This window comes from Meles meles, chromosome 20 (genome assembly GCF_922984935.1).
Source record: "Meles meles chromosome 20, mMelMel3.1 paternal haplotype, whole genome shotgun sequence".
Lineage (NCBI taxonomy): Eukaryota > Metazoa > Chordata > Mammalia > Carnivora > Mustelidae > Meles > Meles meles.
The window spans coordinates 45,626,398-45,639,017 of record NC_060085.1 but is presented as its reverse complement, the minus strand read 5'-3'; the positions used below and the strand labels follow the sequence as shown (position 1 = coordinate 45,639,017).

Here is a 12,620-nt window from a genome sequence, read left to right as displayed (position 1 = left end):
GCCAAGCCTGTTAACTTGCCGAAAATATGGGAGTTGGGATAGGCTTATCGTCCTGTAATCCTGTTAATTATGTATAACGGAAGTTGGCACTGAATAATGCTGATTTCCTGACAAGATAGGCTCTATCAATAAAATGTAATATTTAATAAGATTTCAAAAATGTGTGGTTTTTTTCCTCAGGAGTTTTTTTTTTGTTGTTGTTGTTGTTTTATTTATCAGAGAGAGAGAGAGAGAGTGAGAGTGAGCACAGGCAGAGAGAGTGGCAGGCAGAGACAGAGAGAGAAGCAGGCTCCCCGCCGAGCATGGAGCCCGATGTGGGACTCGATCCCAGGACGATGGGATCATGACCTGAGCTGAAGGCAGCTGCTCAACCAACTGAGCCACCCAGGCGTCCCTCCTCAGGAGTTTTAAAAAATTTTATTAAGATGCAATTCACATGCAATATAATCCACTTTTATAATGTACAATAAAATCGTACTATGGTATGTATATTTGTTTTTCCTTCAAATTCCTATGTCTAAATCCTAGCCGTGTGATGATGGGTATATAGACAGAATTTGGCTATGTGCCATTTGGAAGAAGCCCCTTTTCACCAGAACCTAACAAGCTGGCAAATTGATTTTGGACTTCCAGACCATGGAAACTATGAGCAACAAATTTCTGTTGTTTATAAGCCACCAAGTTTGTGGTTATTGTAGCCTTACTTGGGTTATTCCCACTTCTTGACTATTATGAATAATACTGCTATGAACATTTTTGTACAAATTACTTCCATTCTGGTCAATGTGATTTGTAGGGTCTCTGTAAAAATAACTTTTCAAAAAATCTTCTAATCTTCAATATTTCACTGTTTTTGCTGGGTACAAGAAGACTTTGACATTCTTTCTTCTATAAAAGCACCTTGGAGGGACTGTGATAAAGAACATTTACCCTATTCTTTGAGTCAAAAGTTTAAAAAATTTACATTTTGAACTTCTCCCTCTATACCTGTCCCTTAATCAACTTCCCTTCAGGCTCAGGGCTACCAGCTTGAGTTTCTACGTCTACAAAGACAAGAAAAAGAAGGGAATTATTCTCAGCTATAGTTATAAACGAAGGAATAATGGGTTAGTTCCTGCATCCTCTATGGTATTGCTATTCAATAGACCCATAATGTGAGGCACATACATAATTAACATTTTTCTATACCTACATTAAAAGAAAAAATAAACTGGCAAAATTAATGTTTTGTTTAGCCCAGTGTATTCATTTCAACATGCAATTGGTATAAAAATTACTAGAGGTATTTTAAGTGTTTCTTTGTACTAGGTTTCCAACATCCCATGGCAGACACAAAAAGAAGGGGATGTGAAGGTAGAGGCAGAGATTGAAGTCATTCATCCACAAGGCAAGGAATGCCAAGGATTGCTACCATAACCAGAAGCTAGGAAGACGCAAGGAGGGCTTCTTCCCTAGAACCTTCAGAATGAGTATGGCCCTGCCAACATCTTGATTTCAGACTTCCAGCTTCGAGACCTCTGAGAGAGTAAATTTCTGTTGTTTTGGGCCACTTATTTTGCAGTAATTTGTTACAGCTGCCCTAGGAAACTACTACAGATTTTGGGAGGTGTTTTGACTAGCCACATGTCAAGTGCTCATAGCTAACTGTGGCTACTTCCAGCACAAATTAAACCTTTGTGGGGTATTCTGTGGCCTTTTGCCAAACATTACTATAGAAAAAGAGAACCTTGGACCAAAATTTCAGTTCAGATCTGAAAGTGTGAGCCATCTCCCCTGGAATTATTCCTTTCCAAAACAAAACAATCTGTTATCTACCTTAAGGGAAAGGATTCTTGAGTACTCTGAGAAGACAAAACAATCTGACAATTCACTAGGCAATGGGCAAAATATTCCAGCTTTTTTTTTCTTTTATTTCTCTAAGCACAGAATTCACATCTAATGATAATATGTACATTATTGTTTACCAAAAAGATTAGTCATTATACTGTATTTGTAGGCTCCAGGGACATTTTTCTTCTATTTTCCACTTTCCCAAGATTCGACCGCATAGTTCTAGTTCCCTTTAAAATTAAAGAAAAACATCTTTTCTGCATTCATTACATCACAAAACAGATCAAGAGCACAGGCCAATATCATACCTAGTAGTGGCTCACAGGCAGTGAATCAAGGCTTAGCAGAAAAATTAAATTATTTCATTACTCAGGACACCTCTTCAACATAAGAAGCCCTTACTTTATATTATCAGGTATTCAGTAAGGTGCTCTGAAAGTTGCATCTGTAAAAGCACACCATATATACGAGGGGGAAAAGTAAAGCACTAGATTATGAATCGCAAAACTTAGATTCCAGCTATGACATTGATGCCAGACATAGGACCTTGAGCAGGTCACTTACCACTAAGAATCCCATATGTAAAATTGGAATAATGACAATTCCTGCCTTACCTGCCTCCCACGAGCATTTAATACGGTTCTCAAGCATCGAAAAGCATCAGAATCTTATAGATGGGTTATTAAAACACACACTGAGGGACTCATTTCCACAAATTCTAATTCTGTAGGTTTGGGCTGAGGTCCGAGAATCTGCATTTCCGATCACGTTACCAGGTGATGCTGATGCTGCTGGTCCATGAACTACATTTGAGAACTACTGCTTCATAGTATATTGCAAGATGGCAAGCTCTATGAGGACAGGTACTAGGTGTCATTAAGCATGATACCATCACAGTTAAAAGCTCAGGCTTTGGAGATATATAGACTCAAATTCAATACTGCTTTGATTCCTTAGTCAGGTCATAACCCCTCATCTAGGAAATGGGTTCTTGTCAGGTTAAATGGGATAACTGCACTCACGAATGTGATGTATCTGGAACAGATATGCTCAATAAATTTTCACTCATTATTATTGTGGTTGCCTCTAGCCCCTAACAACCTTGCTAAACAGACTGTTCAGCTAATCTTTCATAGTTAACAAGTGCTAAACAAATTAAGGGTGTTATTACAGTAGTGTAAGGCAACATCTCATCAAACTCTGTTTATCATATAGATGAAGTATCTGGTTGACATCACCAATGAGAGTTAGGGGGAGAGAAGAATAGAAGGATGTGGCTTATCAAATTTCCACCACAGTTTATTAGGGGCTGTCACGTGCACCTTTCTTTATCTGAGTTGGTTTTTGTTGTTGTTGTTGTTATTGTTTGAAAAATGTATTTTGGAACTCTTTCATCAATTTGAGCCAGCAGATCCTTCTATCTTTAGAAACTTTATCTCTTGGCAACTTGATAAATTTCTGGAAGCCCCATCACAGAAACCTTCCCAACTCTTTCCCAGTGCCAGTTCCCCAGACAGATGCCTCCAGCTGGCAACAGTCTTTGGTGTCTTCCTTCTAGGAAGTAGACCCTAAATGTTGTGGCTGGTACACAAGTAAATGGACACCCACTTGTTTGTTGCTTCTGGTGATGATGATAATATCAGCACTAACTGCAACTAACACTTAGTCCATGTGACAAAGCCAGGCACCTTCCTGAGTGCTCTACACATAGAAGTTTAATCAATTTGGGTACTTATTTTTCATCGATATTCTTCATTATTATTATATCCCTATTTTAAAGATGAGGTCATATTGCAAAAAGGTGAGGTCAGGGGAAGAAATGTGCTATAAAGTCTGCTATCCAATCTTCAACCACTGAAGAAGGGCAGGCACCAGGGTGCTAAGAAGTGGATACTGGCGACATCATCATCACCATTATCACCACCACCACCACCACCAGCGCCAAGAGAACAGGGTCTATGTTTCACTTAGAACTAAACTACATTCTTAGAATGAGAGCAATGCAATGTTTAGCACTGGCAGATCCTCAAATATATGTCGAATGACTTGGCGAACAATACCTTACATGAAATGGTGCTGGCTAAGTATCAGAAACCGTACTGAGCATGAAGAACACATACATGACTTCAAGCCTAATAAACACCCAAATGAAGTAAATATACTTATTCTGTCCATTTTATAGATGGTGGGAAAAGCCACCTAAGAGAGGGAGATAAAATAGCTCGATCACACAGCCTTTAAGTGGCTGACCTATCTATTTCATTTCAAAGTCCCTGCTCTTAACTACCTGTGCTGCTGGGTCTCCAGGTCCCATTTTTGGCAATGTCGGAGATGCCACAGGCTACCCTTCCACCTATTATCCTCAAGCTCTGGGGTTAATCCCGTATTCAACAAACAACTACTACACAAGTTGATATGAAATGCATAGTAACGTATAGATTTTCATCTGTTTTTCTCCCTTCCTCCTAATGTTTTATTCAAAAGAATACTTTTTTTTTTTCAGTAGATACAGGTCCTAGACTCTATCAGTAAGGGAATTTTATTTATAGTTAAGACATCCAGCTTGGCTGAGCATATCTAATGAAGCCATTAATGATGTTGCTTCAGGAGAGGTCTTAAATTGAATATTTCTCATAACTTTTGGGTTGTATGACTGCTACTATTTGTCCATGCCTATGGGGATATAAAGCTGCTGCCAGTTTCTCTATTTACCTCAACATCTTCATTACTGATTATTATTTCCCCACCATGAAATGTACTTAAGTACTTAAATTGATATTCAAAAGGAGTTTTCCACTTGCTGTTTATTATTTTCTGGGCATACTTCTTCCCATTCTTTTCTTGAATTTTCATCACTGGAGTCACTGCTTTTTAATCTAGTTATTAGCTCTCTTCTTGCTAAATCTTTCTACTGCTTTGGCTTCATTTCATGGCCATGGTTAGAAGAGAGCACAGAGGAAATAGGAAATCCATTCGTTGGGTTCAGTCAGCATGACTATAATGCATTAGCAAGCCAGTTTCTTACAAAGAGAAACAATAAAATAAGAGGTCACTAAAGGACTATGCTTTGCAGTAACTATATGAAAACTGACATTTATCCAAACCTTTTTGATCTTAATTTTATTTTTGTAACTTTTGCAAGAGCAGAGTCAGTACTAGGTTTAATATCTGTCTAGTACTGTTAATTATTTGAATGTTGCCCATTCTTCTGTTTATTCTGGAAAAAAAATATGAGAATGTTGAGAAATGAAATACTGTACAGGCTGTCCTATGAGGACAAGCTGTGAAACTAACTTTGGTGTGCTCTCCATCCTGGTGGAGCTACATGGGCATTATGAAGAAGGGAAGATGTTTTCAGGATGATCCTCAACTTTGCTGAAATATTCTGATTAAGTGGACCACAGATGATGCTCATTGAGTTCTATTATCACAATCAATAAATACTGGAAGTTCCTAATGTGTATTTGTGTCCTCCTACCCTGGAAGAACCTAAAACCATAGACAGCCTACTTAATCTTAGTGATAAGAGATTGCCTGAGCATAAAAATCCCTTCTGAAGACCACTGAATATTCTCTCCAAGTAGTCTGAGTGCAGGTATTGGTCTTTGGCTTGAATTTTTTTACTGTCATAGATTCAAGCTATAACCCTATGACCAACTATTCAACTCAGGGCTCCTCCTTGCTCCATATTTTGTGCACACTCACCAATGCTAGAATATGTCTCTCTTGAATTATACAGGACCATTACTCCGTTTACCCCCAGATGCAGCTGTAACAACGGCATGGGATTTTGTGAACAAGTCAACAAATGCTTGCATTTGGAAAGGATGCACTTTCTCAAAAAGAGATAATTGCTGAAGTTGGTAAACTGCACCACAGAGATGGGAATAAATTTAGCCTCCCCGAAACCAAAATCAACTGAGAATACATCAAATATACATTTTTTTTTCACTCATTCACAGAGGGTATTCACATAGCTTGCTACCTCTTTCCATACATGAACATATGGACCAGCCATTTTACTCTTTCTTTCCAATTCTGCCAATGTGAACAGAATCAGTAACACATGGTTTCACATAGGAACTAGGTAAAACTTCGTAGTAAGTTAAACACAATTTTAAGCTTAGCTCTAACATTCCCAGAATTAACTAACTGATTGATTAATATCTCAGACCATGCATATAGCTAAAGCAAAAAATTTCTGAGTTGAAAAAGGACTTTGGGAACAATCTGTTTAATAGCCTCATTGTACAGAGGTGTAAAGTGAATCCCAGAGGAGCAATTATGACTTGCTATGCATTTGGCTAATACTGCCACCAGTAAACTGCAAAAACAATAAGAGAGTTGCTTAATAGTAAAATATTATCTGGTTGCAAGATCTAGACAATACTCAAGTTGTACCTATATAAAGGCATGTGTACATGCCCTTGCATAAGTAACTACATACATATACTACATGGATATACATCATAGTCAAGCACATCAGTAATCTCTGTCAAAACTATGTTTCCTGTCTGGTTTCTTCTTAATTACTGACATGACTAATACTGGGCCACTGCTCTGCTATTAATCGGCATGTATGTATTTTTGGTTTGCATTCCTCCAAAATCAGTGTGAAGGAAGGATTTGGAAACAGCTAGTTTATTTGGGAGATGATCCTGGGAAGCAGGGGTGAAGCAGGGAAAAGTAGAAGAAACTACTGTAGGCAACTGGGATTCCATCTTTCCTAGGGATCTTTAAGGAACTATGTAGAATGTGCCTAATAACTGTCCTCCTAAATGACAGGAGGCTGTGGTATTTATTACTGTTCTTCATACCGCACTGGTTGAGGAATGTAGCAGAGGAGAGTGAGCTTCTCATAGTTCCTCTTGCTTATAACTATAGACAAAGACTGGAGGCAGAAAAACATACAAGGGCACAGTGCACCCAGCAGTAGCTGAGGTAAGAAATGGGCAAGGTGGGGACGCCTGGGTGGCTCAGTTGGTTAAGCAGCTGCCTTCGGCTCAGGTCATGATCCCAGCGTCCTGGGATCGAGTCCCACATTGGGCTCTTTGCTCAGCGGGGAGCCTGCTTCTCCCTCTGACTCTGCCTGCCACTCTGTCTGCCTGTGATCCCTCTCCCCCACCCCGACAAATAAAAAATAAAATCTTTAAAAAAAAAAAAAAGAAATGGGCAAGGTGGTGTTATACCAAGAACATCTCATATAAAGTTTAAGGCACATAAACCAATTCTAATACTTTATATATTTAAACCTAATACACACACACACATATGTAAAATAAACATTTGTATGGATTAGCTTCAGAGGTGACTAGTCCCCTTCTTTAACATAAAAGTGACTACAGTCTGCCTTGGGTTCATAGTTGACCTTAAAATTGGAGACTGCTTTCGCTCTCGCTCTCTCTCTCTCTCTCTCTCATGTCTGGCCAGTATGCAGCATTCATTCATTTGAAATATGTTTATTTAATTATTGAATGGCACTGTTCACTAGGCATTTTGAAGATGCTAGGGATATAGCATGATCTAAAAAAAAAAAAAGTCATCTATATATGTTAGTATTACCACTGCTAGCTTTAATTTTGTGATCTGAAAAAAACCAAAAAAACCCAGAAATATCTGCCTAAATAAAGCTTCAATCAAGCGGGGAAAGACATTTAGTATAAAAACAAATAAAATACACAGTTATTCATATAATGATAAGAAACCTAGAGAAAAATAAAATAATAAGAGTGGTAGAGAATGTTTCTGAAAGAAAATATTGCTATTTTCACAAGTATTAATTTGTTTATTGTTGTCAAGAAAAGCCTCACCAACTAAGTGGCATTTAAGCAACAATTCAAATAAGGTTAGAGGGCAAGTGACAGGGACATTTAGTGGAAGGAAATTCTTGGCAAAAGGAAGACTTTGTACAGACACCCCAACATCCAGTGTACTTGGAAAAGTGTATAGTAACAAAAAAAAACCCAGTGCTGGAAATAAACTTTGCAAACTGGTAGACCAGGAGCTGTATCTCTAGCCTGAAGGCCATTTTGGTCTGTTTTATGCAGGCTTTTTGTTTTCATTTTTAAAATAAATTTGAATTGGTTGGCAATGTTTAAAAAAAAAAACAAACCAGAACGTTTATGCATAAAAATGTTGAAGAACTAGAAGACCTAGCACAGAGGACTAGAGTTGGGCACTAATTAGCTAGTCGCTATTTTAGCAGGATATATTCTCTCTGGTTTTCCACAATTACCAGCATCCTATATTGTATGAAGGAGTCACTATTCCTTGAAGAATTAGCTTCCTTACTTATTCAGGTAGTGGAGTTTTGTGATCCCTGGTTTAAATTTACTAAGAGGCAGGATAATAAAACCAATTTTGTAGAGACTGGATTTTCAGACTACTACTTCTTCTTCTTCTTGTTCTTCTTCTACAATTATTGTCAGAGACTAAGTCTAGTATTTGGCAAAAGAGAAGAACATTTCTGTTGTACCATAAATTACTAATCAATACCTTTAAATAATTAGCAGACCTCAAGATCTATCTCTTGCAGGAGCAATATACTTATACATTTGGAACTTCTATCTTATTTAGGAAAAGACCCATTTGAGATCCACTAATTATAGTAAACATAACAGACACAAATATTTTCCTTGCCAAAAACTTACCATGAAATCTATGACTAAGAAAGTATAGGAAAGGAAAAAAATGAGAAGCTAAAGCAGTTAAAGAAATCTATTCAAAATTCAGAGTACTGAGTGCTATATAAATTAATGAAATCAAGACAAATAGCAAGAAAACAAAAACATTAATTAAAGCTCGACTTTACCTACACTGAAGGAGGCATATGGTAAGGGAATATTAATGCCATGTAAAACAGCTCACAAAAAAGGCTCACAGAAACAATCAATATACCGACTGATTCCCTACAAAAAGCTAACTGAACAAAAAGATACAGGTACTCATCTTCAATGAGAATTCCAAGTTTTTCAAAACACAACTGAGAAGATTAATGTCTTCCTTGATTTTCAACTCTTTAATTTCTTGACATCTACTCAGCACACTGGGTTAAATAAGCACATTGCTGTAGTCAAATACTGAGAAATCCATTCACTGCTTTAAACTTTAAAAAATATGTTCATCCCAGAGTAGGAGAAGTTAGAACCACACTGACTCAGTTAAGGCCTTTTCTGGAGGCTCCATGTACAAGGAAAGACTGGAGAAAAGCAAGGGAGGCATAAAGCCTGATAAACATTGGTGGAGAATGACAAGATTTACTCTCTGACCAGATGAGGGAGAAGTGCTAAAGCTAAAATAGGTGTCTAGATGCCAACATGTCCATAATCAGGGAATGGTGAGGATATTTGTGAAGACAAAAGGTTCAGGATTTAAAGGTAGAGCACTATAATGCTTATGAGTGAATGTGGGTCTACATTTAGAAAAACAGTGAGAATGAAAGCCAAAATTTCAAGAATAAATTTGTAAGCATCAACTGGACAAATCAACAATATACTAAAGGACTATATTCTAATGATCAAAATTATGGATTCTGGAGTCAGTCTGCTTGAGTCTGAAACTTAACAGTTTCCCTACTTACTGGTTTGGGTAAGTTTCTTAACTTCTTTTTGATGTTTCAGTAATGATATTAATAGTAATGGTGTTGCCAATAAAAATAAATAGTTAACACTGACTTCTTAGTGGTCATGATATAATTAAATGAGCTAAAGTACAACAGGTGAGTATAGTACCTGGCATGGAAAAGTCATCTATATATGTTAGTATTACCACTGCTAGCTTTAATTTTGTAACAATTACAAATAATCTGTTCTATCAAGCTTTCAATCTATATAGCTATAGAACTCAGTTAATAGAGTTTTAAGGGAGCAGTAATGTGTGTGTCTTTCTCAGGATTATGTTCCCAGATACTAGCACAAAGCTGGTCTTTGCAAGGTAGTCAGTAACATCATTTGAATGAAGTCATGAATCAAAGTAATGGTGACCCAAAAGCCATTTTTGTTGTATTTTATAAAAATGCAAATATATTTCAGGCGTCCCTCTTGGACTCAAACTCTCAATAACAAAGCAGGTCAACCACACATTTCAAAAAGGCCTGGAAATATGCCCACCATCCCAGCCTTAAAACCAACTCTCAGCACATGTTGGACTTAAGGTGCATCAATATTTGAATTAGGTATGCTACCCGGTAGGCTCATATCTTCCAGAAAATTGAGAAAGTAATAAACAGCATATCTGAACTTTTTAAAGCCCTTGTCTACTAGCTGACCATTGGTATACGGTAAAAATCTCCTATCTTTTTGCTTTCTGTCTTCTGCTAACTATAGGTGTATTGAAATGAAAAAGAAAGAGTCTTAGTATCAAAAGATGGAGCAATATTAACAAAGACATTGAAAGAGCTGCCCAAATAAACTTCCATCCACTGACATCAAAGTAGGCAATACTCTAGACTATATTATCGGTTTTATTGCCCAATATCTCTGTGCAATTGACCAGTGGGATGAACAAAAATAACAACTTTCAAACTAAATAATGGCTCAAAGGGCTCTAAAAGGACCGGGTAGGCAGGTGAAACATCAATGTCTAGCTTTGGATAGACCATGAAAAGAGCTACTAAAAGACCATCAGGAAAGTATATTCAACAGTGTCAGAAAATGCTAGTCTAGTAGTAACATGCACTCTTACGATTTTATCATTGCCATCTAAAGTGAAGACCCACTTTTGAATTAGTGTGAAATACAGTGGCATTTTTAAATCAAGAAGTTTTTAAATGACACTCTACCTGCAAGGCACAACATGAATGATTGCAGTACCAGCAGTTCCCATGGCAACCTCATCTTCAGTTTCTGAGGTCAAAGGAGTTTCGAGTCCAATAACAAGTGAATAGAATCGTTGCTTCTTTTAAGTTTTGTTCAACCTTTAATCTGTGGGAAAGAAGAGACATTGCAATGAGATTCACAGATACTTCTCCTTGTGGTCTCTGCAAATTTGTTTTTACCTGACTACAAATAAAACTCACTTGTGAAAAAGTCCTACTAAAGAATAGTATGTTAAATTATGAATATGAAGCAAATAAGCTCCCTCTCCTTTCCTTCCAAATAATACCTGGGCAGGGAATGGAGCTGGTGTCTCCCTGTGGCTACTGAGTGTCAGCAAGAACAGCTCCACTGAGATATAAACCAACTGAAAGGCAGAGGAATGGACTATTGGAATGGACTATGTTTTGTTTTGTTTTGTTTAAATAAGGTCCTACTCAACCCCTTCATCTCCAGTCCCTGTTCTTATTTATTTTCCAATTAATAATACAAAAATGCCAACTTGGGAAAGCTGCTACTGTACAAGATAGAGTTAACATTGCTGGACCACAAGGAAAAAATTCCAAGGTTTAGAATGGAGTTATAGGTGGGAAGATTATAACTACTCTATCAATTTAAGTATTCTTCCTTACTCTATGTTTCATCTCCTGAATCCAGTAAAAGAGCTCAGCTCCAGTACCTACTGGGAGAAACCCTACCATCTACGAGTAGCTGACTACTCGGTTCTTTTGGACAAATAGAGAACATGATTTTAAAAAGCAACTCTTCCGTTATCCAGAAATCTCAGAATAGGAGAACTTTGTGGTATAGAAAGGGTCTGTATTCCAGAGGCTACAAAGCAAGTAAGTGAATGAGTGAAGCAGGCAGACAAATAGGGCACTCTGGAAAACACAACAGTCTGAAGGGGGTAGGTGCTCCTTAGCTCAAGCTGATGGCTAACATATGGGGCACAGACCCAGGACCACAAGACCACTTATAACTTTTCAAAGAAAAAAATTTAAATATGATTGTATTTTGAAAATCTCCCATTTTTAAATATTGAAAATCAGTTCAAAATATTTTCTTAAACAATGTGTGAGCCAAACAATGTCAAATTATTGTCAGGTGCCTTAGAAAACAGAACTCTGACTGCACTTGCTTTCATCTACCCATCCCTTCTCCCTCCGTACTGGCAGCAAGTCATGTATTTACACATATATGGGGCACCTTTTGCTTTCCAGACACTGGATGAGGCACTGGACCTCCCAAAATGCAGACAACCAGACCTAGTCTCAAGGATCTCCGACTCCTACTAACTGGGGGCAGTTACCCACATTTCATAAAACTGCAATACAATATGCCATTGTGAAGGAAGGGAGAGACTTTCTGGCCTAGGAAATATCATAAAGGAGAAGAGCTCCCACTGGGGTCTAAAAGATGAGAAGGATACTACCTATTTATCCTATTTATAGGAAAGCTAGGAAACTAGGAGTCTCAAATTCTCTTTACAATTCTGGCTATAACTAGTTGCATGATTTTGGGTATACACCTCATCCTCTCTTCTTCTTCTTCTTCTTCTTCTTTTTTAAATTAACGTATAATGTATTATTTGCCCCCAGGGTACAGGTCTGTGAATCATCAGACTTAAACACAGTTCACAGCACTCCCCATAGCACATACCCTTCCCAGTGTACATAACACAGCCACCCTATCTGCACCCCCCCACCTCCCAGCAACCCTCAGTTTGTTTCGTGAGATTAAGAGTTTCTTATGGTTTGTCTCCCTCCCGATCCCATCTTGTCTCAAGGATACCTTCTTGCCAAGTAAATGAAACTTTTTTTTGAAAACTATACAGTGCCACACAAATGCTAGATAGTATTATTACTATACATCCAATATTTTTATCCTAATAATAACCTGTGGCTTCTCATCTCACCCCCACTTATAAGGAAAACACCGTGATGGAACACAGGCTCACATAAAAACATGGAACATCAC

At 37.7% G+C, this 12,620-nt stretch overlaps 1 protein-coding gene across 3 annotated transcripts in view; it reads right to left on the bottom strand.

Annotated features, from left to right (window-relative positions):
• The window catches only part of CNTN4 (contactin 4), a 961,173-nt gene that overhangs the window by 478,187 nt on the left and 470,366 nt on the right, over nt 1–12,620 (bottom strand). For all 3 annotated transcript variants that reach the window (XM_045992257.1, XM_045992258.1, XM_045992259.1), the window contains one exon: nt 10,610–10,751. In XM_045992257.1, coding sequence (XP_045848213.1) covers nt 10,610–10,664 — 55 coding nt within the window. In that variant the 5' untranslated portion in view covers nt 10,665–10,751. The remainder of the gene's footprint in view (nt 1–10,609; nt 10,752–12,620) is intronic.